The following is an 11,891-nucleotide window of genomic DNA, read 5'->3' as shown; positions in this document are numbered from 1 at the left end:
TTGGTAATTTCGAAATCTTGACTTGCATTTATTTGTTCATTTATCACAGAAAACGACCAATACAAATGGTTAAAATGATTCTTGCTTACTGACCTCGGGGACGTAAAAATTGCCTGCTGCTTGGAGACACCTGTAGTTTACCTAATTGTCTGACCTTCGATTGGGTTTTTTCAGGGTGCAAAGGTAGCAATTTGCGTTGAACTCGTTTGTCAAAGGGGTAAAGTGTTGCTATTCACTCCAATTATCTCACACCTCGAGGTGGGAAAAATAGATGTTTGACCGTCAAAACAGAAAATTGGGAAAAACAAAACCGCCTGTAAGTAGTCACCTTGGATGACCTCACCTCGAGTAGGTTACACCGTCGCCGAAATGAGGGACGGTAAAAAAAAGGGACAGAGGTAAAATATTTCCTTAATTGTGTTTAAAAAATGTTTTAAAACTATTGTCACACATGTGTTGTTTTACATGGCGTTTTAGCAGACTTTTTTTCTTCAAAACTTTTAGAATCACAAATGTGGAAGACAAGTAGGGGTCTTTTATGGCTCTACTGCTCCCTCTGGTGCTATAAAGTAAACTCACACCAAAAAACTACTTTATTAGTAGGCTTTTGCCGATTCACTACTATACAAAATAACACATTTCCAATACGCAAACGCAACGTGAGCTGTTGTTGATCAAAGTGATTTTATTTGTAAAAACAAAAATGACAATATGAAATCTTCTGAGATAAATACATATTTGTTGATAGTTGACATAGAAATACCAAAGGCCTCTCTGAATAAAGAAAATTAAAACCATTGTGCTGAGAAGACATGGATATTTCTAGGGAAGAAAGGATTGCATGTGTTTGCTTTTTAAACTGTAAAGTTAGTGTCAAAATTATCTAGCTAAAACAGATTCAGTTTCTACCATGATTTATGGCAAATGGTGGATTTTGATCATCAAATACAGGTGTACACACAAAAAAAATACAATATTTCATTACAAAATGACATTTTACAAATTAGTCTTATATACATATTTTAAGCATTAAATTAATCTAGAATAGCTGCAAAATGGGAAATAAGTGATACAGGCCACTATACACTTGGGTGGAGAAGGGCTATGTGGCTCCCGAGTGGCGCATCGTTCTAAGCACTGTATCTCAGTGCTAGAGGCCTCACTACAGACCCTGGTTCGATTCTAGGCTGTATCACAACCAGCCGTGATTGGGAGTCCCATACGGCAGAGCACAATTGGCCCAGCGTTGTCCGGGCTAAGCCGTCATTGTAAATAAGAATTAGTTCTTAACGGTCTTGCCAGGTTAAATAATAAATAAAATATGTTGTTGTTGTTTACTTGACCTCCATTCACCTTTTATTGCTTTTAAGTGAGGTCTTAGAGGTGACCTGTACAACAAACGTGCAGCATTCAGTGGAATTATATATTATAGCAATAATAAGTGTTGTGCATCGATTACATCTTAATCTCTACTGAATCATTTCCTATAGTGCCTACAACAGAATAGTTCAAATCCTTTGACACCTCTGACTGCAAACCTTGAGTTCCCTCTAAACTTGAATCCCCAAAAAGGCTGTGGTCAACAGACTGTCCATTATTTTCCCAAAGCAAAGGCCTGGTCTTTATCCCAACAGGCCTCATGATCTCCCCAAATGAATGAACCATTTTTAAATGGAAAGGCTTCAACGTTATCCCAAAAGATGAAAACTCCAAGATATCCCAAAAGTAATCCCTCGCCGGTATGCAACAAGTAAGGCTAAGCATCCATAGTAACAGGCAATGGATCAATCCGATGATCCTTATCACATTGTTATTTGGTTTTGATCACCATATATCTGGACCTGTCACTCAGTGTAGCAATAAGCTGATCCATGTCTTTACAGAGCCACACTACATGACCAAAAGTATGTGGACACCTGATCGAACATTTAATTCCAAAATCATGGGCATGAATATGGAGTTGGTCCCCCTTTGCTACTATAACAGCCTCCACTCTTCTGGGAAGGCTTTCCACTAGATGTTGGAACATTGCTGCAGGGACTTGCTTCCATTCTGCCACAAGAGCATAAGTGAGGTCGGGCACTGATGTTGGGCGATTAGGCCTGGCTCGCAGTCGGCGTTCCAATTAATCTCAAAGGTGTTCGATGGGGTTGAGATCAGAGCTCTGTACAGGTCAGTCAAGTTCTTCCACACCGATCTCAACAAACCATTTCTGTATGGACTTCACTTTGTGCATGGGGGCACTGTTATTCTGAAACAGGAAGCCGTCCCCAAACTGTTGCCACAAAGTTGGAAGCAAAAAATTGTCGAGAATGTTCCGTTAAGATTTCCCTTAACTGGAACTAAGGGGCCTAGTCCCAACCATGAAAACAGCACCAGACCATTATTTCTCCTCCACCAAACTTTACAGTTGGCAGTACGCATTGGGGTAGGTAGCGTTCTCCTGGCATCCGCCAAACCCAGATTCGTCTGTGACTGCCAGATGGTGAAGCGTGATTCATCACGCCAGAGAATGTGTTTCCACTGCTCCAGGGTCTAATGGCGGCGAGCTTTACACCACTCCAGCCGAAGCTTGGCATTGAGAATGGTGATCTTAGGCTTGTGTGCAGCTGCTCGGCCATGGAAACCCATTTCATGAAGATCCCGACGAATCATTCTTGTGTTGGCGTTGCTTCCAGAGGTAGTTTGGAACTCAGTAGTGAGTGTTGCAACGGAGGACAGACGATTTTTACGCGCCATGTGCTTTAGCGGTCCCGTTCTGTGAGCTTGTGTGGCCTACCACTTCACGGCTGAGCAGTTGTTGCTCCTAGACGTTTCCACTTCACAATAACAGCACTTACAGTTGACCAGGGCAGCTCTAGCAGGGCAGAAATTTGACCAACTGACTTGTTGTAAAGGTGGCATCGCATGACGGCGCCATATTGAAAGTCACTGAGCTCTTCAGTAAGGCCATTCTGCTGCCAATGTTTGTCTTTCGAGATTGCATGGCGGTGTGCTCGATTTTATACACCTGTCAGCAACGGATGTGGTTGAAATGTCCGAATCCACTAATTTGAAGGGGTGTCCACATACTTTTGTATATATAGTGCATCTAGCCTGCAAGGTCCACATCACCCAGCACTTGTGCAGTGGAGCAGAGGTTAGCACTATACAGCTGGGCCGTTCCACAAACAGAGTGCCTTTTGCGTCCCTTTGATATTTAAATAGAAATTGTGCACCAATATTGAATTTTAACATCGTGTTATATTAAATGACGTGCCCTTTAATAAAGACCACATAGATAATTAAATAAATTCAGCATTTTGACTTGCACCGTTTGACTTCTAGGAAGATTTTAACCCACTTAACCCAAACATTTCTCAAAATTTTCACCATCATTGTAAAGTTATTTTGTTGCTTTGACAAAGTAATTTTGAAGATTCACAAGGGGATTTAAGATTAAATCAGCAACCCTGTTACAGTCAACCCTGTTAGTTTATTTGGCACTTAGTCTTTTTTTAAATTATTATTTAACCTCGATAGGGTAAAGTGTAAAAAAAGAAAAAGTGCTTTTTATGACCATGTTAAAATTAGGTGAGATGAAATTAGGTTGACCAAGTTACACTTTCAAAAGGCACCGAATTGGTGGAACGATCCAGCTAACTGCTATGGCACTCACACGCCCCCAAAATGTTTAAATATGAACATGCATGAATACTATACATACATGATTCATAGAAGACTAAGCATGTTGGCCACAAGACATATTGGCTTTTAAGAAACCCAAGGGCAGGAATGTGTCAAATTATTGTGAGGAATGTCCAGTCCTCTCTCCTTCTTGCATACCTTAGATGAGTTAAACGCTACATAGTAACTGGAATTGCCTGGCACTGAGGATGTGTCTGGTCTCAAGAGATCAGGCCCATTACCACCTGGCAGGGACAATAGAAGATTTATACACACACGTTGTACAAGGCACATGTCATATGTCACCTTTTACTGTAGAGTAAAACAAGCTTGCAAGTTCCTTTGAAAGTATGGAATTGACACGTAATGAGTGTAAATTCGAGACTAGAGTGCTCGGAGTTCCTTTTTAGGAAGGGGAAGTTAGCAGCTGGAATAACAGAATGTACAGGAAAACACACCAAGACTGCTCTCTGGTGGTGAAGGATGGAAGCTCTTTACTTATCGATAAGGCCAACTGGGACTTGACTCAACCAACCTGACTTGAAACAATATTTACCCAGCTCTTTCTTAAGCATTATTCAAAATGAAATGGCAAGGGTTTACATTAAATTAAAAAAGTATCAATAGCTTAGTTCAAAAAAAGTTGATATTTCCAATTCCTATTTCCTACAAACCACAGGTGGTTGGGAGATTTTTTTTTTTTTTTAAATACTCCCACTTTGTGCAAATGAAGGCAGTTTCAAGTCTCTTGTTAAACCCTAGAATCAGATAGTCTATTAGGTGATGATTGTTTTATGTATACAACTACACAACCAATAAATCACTAACATGTCTCCCTTGCACATCACTAACAGTCAGAGTGAAAAAGTATGAAGAGGTAACATAAGGATGAAAGTATTATAAACACTTGGCAGTGATGCATTAGTGTATGCTGCTGACTGTGTGCTTGCTCTAGGCAATACGCTGTCTTAAAAGCAAGCAGAATAAAAATCATATGAAAAATATACAATTGTCGCCCCTGGTTGGGCTGCAGTGACATTGGCCATGGTACACCCAGTTGCTGGTATATGGCTGAGCTGTGCTAGTGCCTGATAAAGAGACAGAGGGCTTGGTTGGCATGCAGAGGGCATGCAGAGGGCATGCGAGGAGCGAGTGAATGAGAACTGTCCAGGATAAAACAGGGGTTGTTCCAGTTCCTCTCTCACTCACTCACCATCATGCCCAGTTTCACACATGCAGTTCCACCTTCTGCCCACAGCGAGAGCTACAGGTATGTGTCCTGATGATCTGCCTCTGTGCTACTCAGGCTCTGTCTGGACTTCTGGAGGGGCGACTCTTTGAGAAGAGACTGGTCGTTAAAGACTGGTTGGTCGTTGAGGGCTGGTTGGTCATTAAGAGCTGGTTGTTGGGGCAGGTGAGAGTCTTTAGGTGTGTTTGGGAGGGGTGTGTCATTGACGAGGGGCTTCTGTACTGGTGAGTCTCTCAGAGTAAGCTGAGGATCTCTGAGTGGAAGCTGAGGATCTCTGAGTGGAAGCTTAGGGTCACCAGGTAAATTATAAGGGTTGGGGATCTCCGTGACAGGAGGATGGGTTTTCTTCATACTTCCTTTCTTCTTCTCCTCTTTGCCCTTCTTCTCTCCCTTCTGCAGCTGAGGGGTGGGCTGAGGGGGAGGCAGGGGCGACTCGACGATGATGGTGGGGTTCTGACGAAGGTCCTGGTGACTGGGAGGCTCCGAGGCCATGATAGCCCTGGCACCGTGCATTCTGGGAGGGGACTTCCAGTGGAGCTCACCATGGTTCTTCCTCCAGCGCTTCAGCTGAACATGGTGCTCGCTCTCAATGTCCCGCTCTGACACAGGCACATCCAGAACCTGAGGGAGGAGAAGAAAGAGACAGTGGTTACTGCTGGTCACTGACAGATTACAGGCATGCAGTACACTGGGAAACTTATGTACAAAATACTCAAATTGGTTTATGCCATCTTGTAGGAAATGTGATTCAAAATGTATAGTACTAATGGCCAAGAGGAGAAAAAGTTTGTTAGGTGGTGAGTCATTCCAGTCCTTATCTTAACCTTGTTAGTAAATGTCAAACTGCCTGAGGCTAAAGGAGCTTCATTGTCACTCACAGTGAGGATGGTCGACACTATCAGAGAGGCTATGGTCAAAGTGAAGAGACACTCACACAAAGCCAGGGAGGGACTAGACACTGACCAGTCAGAACTGTGAATCACTAACTTCCACTCTGAACTCCACATATCCACTGTACTACTACATTTCTGAACAGCCATTGTTCTCTCTAGCCAGGCACAGACGACAATTCCACTCTGGGTAAAATAGGGGTGTTATGTCATTCTAATCTCTATCTAACAGGACTCAGCAGCTAGATGTAACCCAGTGTGCTTGAAGACGATACTTCTCCGGTGTTGATTATTGTGTAAGTCCTGTGTATCTCTATAGACATTGACTCCCTGCTAGTGAAGCCCTTACCTCCCGGACGAGGAAGCCCTCCTGCATGTAGCGTGGCTCTATGGCCCTCAGCAGCTCCATGGTCTCATACTGGCCCTGACACGCCTTCAGCTTCTCACGAGTACCCAGCATGCACTTCAGCAGCACCAGGCCCACCCGGAAAATTATCTTCACACCTGGGAGGGGGGTAAGAGGTCACACAGTCACTAACTGGACATGAGGGATGATTCCAGAGTGTATCATCCACAATTGCAAGCATCACAGGAACTTTACTGATTATCTCAATGGGTGATCAACAATACTGCCGGGCTCCAGTGTATGAATTGGAGGTTGTAACTGAAAGAATCCAAGACAGATGTTTGTGTGGGAGTTTCTGCAACTAACGAACCGTCACAGAGGAACATGTCCCAGACACGGAGTACTGAGGCCCAGGGCAGGGTGCGGGAAAAGGCACACATGAACCACTCTGTCATGTAGAGGATGGCCTCTATTTTATGTTTCTCCAGGTGGCGGTAGGTTAGGGGGGAGACACGCCGCGTCAAAGCATACAGGATCTCTCCATCTAACTGGATGGCCTCCTGCAGGGACAGAGGGGAGAGAGGGAAGTACGTAGTTTCATACTGACTGGAGAACAAAACACATCTTGTGTGGTCTACCTTACTCTATAGGACTTATCTTGTAGTGCATTAGTGAAGGGTACATGTCTTACCAGCCCTGCACTGTAGTATCCTGGGAGGTACTTCTCACAAATTTGGACCAGCCCCCAGAATGCATCCTGTGGAAAAACATACAGATGATGGTGTTAGGAAATTGTGACTGGAACCATACCTTTAGAGGGAACCAAAACTAAAGCACACAGTAGCGGCAGGCAAGCTATAGGTGTAGCGTACATAAACAATTCCATTGTAACTAGGGTCACAAAAGGAAGGAAGCTGGTTGAGAGCACTATTCACTTAGCTAAACCACAGGTCAGGGAGTCATTGTGAGAGAACCACAGTTCAGAGTACAAGAGGCACAGGGTTCACCTCAGCAGGCATGTGCATGAGCAGCACAGCAGCAATGGGGGCCTGGGCTTGACAGTAGCCCTCCTCTGGCCTGTACAGCGTGTAGGCCTTCAGAACACGGAACAGGTCCTGCTGTCTGTGTGGGTAAACAAACACACAAACAAACCCATGAACACAGCAATGAACACACACAAGGACAAAGGTCAGACAAGACTAAATGTCAAACATTAGTCCCCGAGTGAGGATAAACAATCCTATTGTGTGAGACAACTAACCCGTGGCCGCCTCGTGATACAAACATCTCATGGAAGGGGAACTGTCTGTGCAGGTCTTTCTCAATCACATCCAGCTCTTTTGGGTCTCCAGCCTGACTGTCCAGCTCCTGAAACAACACTAGGGAGAATCAACCTCAGTCCCACACAGTAAAAACAAACGGAGAGCGTGAGCAAGAGAAAGAACATAACCAACCTCGAACTTCCCCCGGTTCTGTTCCCTCTTCACTTTTCCTCCTGACAGGTAGAGCCAAGCACGGCCTCGCAGTGAGGGAGGGATTCCTTTCTGGCACCGCAGTCTCACCTGTTAAACAGAGAGACAGAGAAATGTATTTATTACCAACCAAAGATTGTTCCAGTAAAAATCAAGCTGCATTTCAAGAGAGTTGTTAAACTAGAGCATTATAGAGTCAGTATCGTTGAGAGAACTGGAGGGACCCTGTAATCATGGAAACAAAACAAGCCGTTGGACCTATACAATACTGTTTGGGTTTAGTTGAATAACTCATTCACACTTCTACTCAGTCCATTTCTTTTTACAGATATCATAAGCTACTGCCACTCTTTCCAGAAGAGTATGAACAGCCATTGGAGGAAGTCATGGAACAACAAAGTAGAGAAGGGGAAACAGAGACACTATGACTCTGAGATCAAACAGCATAGCAGCCAGAGGAAACATTGCCTACTGATCATTTTTGTGTTTATTTAAGTGAGTGCACTTTAGTGCGTTTCATGTGGTAATACCCTTAACCAAGTCCATACTTGAGCTTGCAGTGAGAACAAGATAGTCGCTGTCAATCCTGCAATCTCCACCCTAACTTTGTTACAGGGATGGGTCATGTGATGTTACCCCCACCCAGAGTCTTGCTCTGTCACGTGTTCCAACATGGAGTCGGTGAGGGAGATAATGGGATGGGTTGTGTTATGCCCTGCTGCTGACTCATGGAATTGCGATTAGGCTGAAGTTTAATAGTTAACGTTAGACACACGGGTAGAACTGGCTAGGCAACTTGAGATGGAAGCCAAAGCCCTGAACAACCTCCATGAAGGAAACTATCCAAAGCTTTACACTTCTTCCAACCATTAAAGTTTACTGGGGAACAAACAAGTCAGTGTCTGCCATGCAGGTTAATCACTGGCTTGTCTGAATTATTAGGGAACACAAACAGTGTTGTTGTCCTAACAGTAACTGTGCTGTAGCAGTCATTACAATACAGCCCAAACCCCCAACATGCCTGGACAGAGGATGGCATGGAAGCAATACTTAGATTTACAAAACCAGGGCAGAGTACTATTGCAGCCAACTAGGCCCTGGTTGGCTAATAACATAATAAGGAGTTGCCACATACTGTGCAAGAACTTATTTAGGATCGTTTGAGGAATAATTAAGACCACCAGATGGTAAGAGACAGTGTCACAACAGTCTAGACACGGCAACAAATGAAATTGTGTCAGACGTATGAATGTTCCAACTCTCAGCAACTGTCTGACCTTTTTGTGTCTCTTGACCATCCATTTGTCCCAGTTGCTCAGCATGTCTAGCCATTTGACCTCTCGCTGCCTCAGCACCTCTGGAGGGACATCCTGAGCCCTGAGGGAGAGACAGAAGAATAAGGAGGAAATGATAGAACTTCCTAAATCTAAGCAAAATTATAGAATTCATTTTATAAAAATCTGTTATAGCTTTTTAGAGTTTCTAATTGTTTTATAAAAAAAAAGGTGTAGAAGTAGAATGAAAATAAACAGGTTTTGAAGCATTAAAGATAAGAAATTCAAGCAGGAGGAAAGGGTAAAACAGGTATCTGAGAGGCATTTGATTTTCCCTCTATGTATGCAGGCAGGGCGGGCCTTGTGCAGAACCAGAAAAGAGATTAGGTAACGTTATAATGTGGTAAGTTTGGCTCCAAGCCTCCATCCAAGAAATGGAACTGAGCATGCGAAAATATATAGGCCTAACGTTTTCTTATAGCTTGGCTTGATGGCGCTCAAGTAGCATGTAATCATCAGCACAACCTTGTAATCATGGGGTATAAGAAGTTCAAAGAGAGGCCTTTACATTTGGATAAACCTCTTTCCTCTTAAAGCCAGAACCCTTAGTTGCTGCATCCACTTTTTGCCTTTTGAATGATTGATCTATACACATTGATTCTTGAAGAATATAACATATAAATGCCTCATGTGCTCAGTTCAACTGTCGTACCCCATCAGAACACAAAATAGTTTACGCAAATGTTAGTAAAAGTAAAATGTAAACAAAAACTGTTTAGCTTCAAAGCCTGGTTAAAACAGAGCTATGGGTACAAGGACTGGACATGATATCACATCTATGGTCTATGAATTTGAGAGTGGTTACATTTCTCCAGCCCCATCTCTTACCTTTTCAGAAAAACAGGGGTGGGAAACTCTTTGCTATTGTTTCAATTAAGGATTCTAGCAGTAATTCTGTTCACTCCAATCCCCAAAACTAAGATACAAATATTTTATCTTATCTTCCTTTGCCAGTTTGCCTACCACCTTACACAAATGAAAATAAATAGACTGCTGTACTTAAGTATAATTTAGTTCATCACATAGAAATCTTAATTAAACAATTTTTGTCTCCCACTTCCTATAAAACCCTGAGCCAGAAGAGGCACTCCAACAATGGGGCACCAAAGATGTGGCACAAGGCCAGCCAACACTACAGAACACAGGAAGCTCCCAGGCAGATAGTGCTTGCACAAATTTCACTCATTCCTTCCATTTGCAGTGTGCTACACTGCAGGGCATGGACATGAGCACAATAACAAAGACTTCTTCTCATAATTAGAGAGACTTACCTCTTGTTGCCTCTGGCAAAACCATAAAAGAGGAAATTGGAATAAAATACATAATATTGTTGACATATTAAATTATTTGGAAGGCGAAGGGTGCATTGAGAAAATCAATGTGTAATTGTACTCGAACTATGCATCCTAAGATTAAAACGTAACGTAAGCCTACTATTAAAAGAAAAGAGACAAGTCAAAGTCATGAAAAACCTGTGCTGAACCAAGTGTAAAAGGAAGAATGTGCTCAGGAAAACAAAACCTGGTGTCCCTCCAATCATGAAAGGGAGCATTTGAGTCCCCATGCTGCTAGCTGCATAGTCCAAAAGTTAATATGACATCAGTGTCCATAAGGCATTGTGATTCAAAGACACCACAAAAGAGGGAGATGAACTGGAAAGGAGATTAAGATGATAAAGCTGGTCAGCGTCGCCCTTCACACCTAAAGGTTTATTCTCAGTTCCCCCTTTCAGAGTATTCGGTTCTTATCATCCTAGGCAAGAACCAAACACTATGTAAACAAACAATCAGGGGTCTTCCCAGAACTTCAGAGCAGACTGGTGGCTTGAAGGGAGGGTCTCTGCTTACAGAGACTTTATGATGCTAGTCCACAGTTTGAGTAAATTGGTTCACATATCTTAAAATAGTACAGGGTATTTAAACAACTTAGTTAGAGAAATAAGTCACATTCGGTAAGAACAGTGAGTTTATGCCAAGTACACCCCAAATGGCCCCATTCACATATTAATTGGGAGGTTGATACTGGAGGCATGTCTTTTTCCATAGATGGGACTAAAGAGACAACCCTTTAAAAACACACATTTGATGTAGTCACATTTCACACACCCAAGTAACTATAGGAGTGTGCAAGCTTACAAATTATATGGGGCAATGTGAGCAGAACACCAACGTTACTTACGATTCTTCTGAATACTGTTGCGCCCCTCCAATAAATCCATATTTATCAGTGTGCCTGTCGTTGGTAAAGCCGTTGATCTCGGAGTCTGAGCCAAGGGAGCTCTCGTCGTCCATATGATTGCTACTAATGGTCCTGATTCTTCTCGAGTCGGCCGACTGGCGACCATTCTCTATTTTAGCCATGATTCTCTCAAAAATACATCTATTTCTTTGGCACTGTCACAACCAACAGTATGTAACCAGGCGAACGTTTACAAACAAAACTAATGCCATGGCATGCAATACGTAGCTAGCTAACGATAGCTGTCGGGACTAGCTAGCTAATTCATCTAGTTATTAACGACAGAATGCGTAACTGAGCGAGCGAAATGTTAGTAAATACCGCACGTTTTCCCGTGTGATGTTGACGTAGCAGCCTTTTCAGACAGTAACGTCAGCTAGCTGCCGTGTGTGCGTTAATGATCGTAAACGAATCTGGCTAGCCTAGCTAGCTTGTAATGTGGCAATGAATTAGTTAGCTAGAAAGTTAGCACGCTAGCTAACTAGGTAGCACAATTCACCACAAATGTGCATATGTTGGTTATGTCATGTTGGTGAAGCAAGCTAAAAGACAGTTTGTGTCGTTCGTTCCTTCCTTCCTCCTGGTCCATGTATTCCGTTTCCTTGTCAGGCAAGTTGAGAAGTTCGGATGTCCTGCCTGCGCTCTCATCTAACGCAGTGGTTGCAACTTGATTTCCCCATTGGTAGTCACATCAGC

The 11,891-nt window shown here is 43.0% G+C and overlaps 1 protein-coding gene across 2 annotated transcripts; it reads right to left on the bottom strand.

Annotated features, from left to right (window-relative positions):
- Positions 1 to 665: 665 nt before the first annotated feature.
- Positions 666 to 11,883, bottom strand: LOC106585513 (TBC1 domain family member 10A). 2 transcript variants are annotated; one of them, XM_014171801.2, is made up of 9 exons: positions 11,136 to 11,883; positions 8,901 to 9,000; positions 7,606 to 7,713; positions 7,413 to 7,519; positions 7,159 to 7,273; positions 6,843 to 6,908; positions 6,522 to 6,711; positions 6,155 to 6,309; positions 666 to 5,536 (listed from the first exon to the last, which is right to left on the bottom strand). In XM_014171801.2, the coding sequence occupies exons 1-9, from the start codon at positions 11,315 to 11,317 to the stop codon at positions 4,931 to 4,933; spliced, it is 1,629 nt and encodes a 542-aa protein (XP_014027276.2). In that variant the 5' UTR covers positions 11,318 to 11,883; the 3' UTR covers positions 666 to 4,930. The 2 variants fall into 2 exon arrangements, with proteins under 2 accessions (XP_014027276.2, XP_014027279.2); XM_014171804.2 differs by lacking the exon at positions 11,136 to 11,883 and adding an exon at positions 10,479 to 11,091.
- Between the last annotated feature and the right edge of the window lie 8 nt (positions 11,884 to 11,891).

Source organism: Salmo salar, chromosome ssa24 (genome assembly GCF_905237065.1).
Source record: "Salmo salar chromosome ssa24, Ssal_v3.1, whole genome shotgun sequence".
Taxonomy (NCBI): domain Eukaryota; kingdom Metazoa; phylum Chordata; class Actinopteri; order Salmoniformes; family Salmonidae; genus Salmo; species Salmo salar.
This window is presented reverse-complemented; position numbering and strand designations above follow the sequence as displayed.

Coding starts and splice junctions, on each gene's coding strand:
- LOC106585513 (XM_014171801.2), bottom strand. CDS start 11,317: ATGGCTAAAATAGAGAATGGTCGCCAGTCGGCCGACTCGAGAAGAATC. Junction 7,714..8,900: donor TGGTCAAGAGACACAAAAAG/GTCAGACAGTTG, acceptor TCTGTTTAACAG/GTGAGACTGCGGTGCCAGAA. Junction 7,274..7,412: donor GTATCACGAGGCGGCCACGG/GTTAGTTGTCTC, acceptor TTACCCACACAG/ACAGCAGGACCTGTTCCGTG.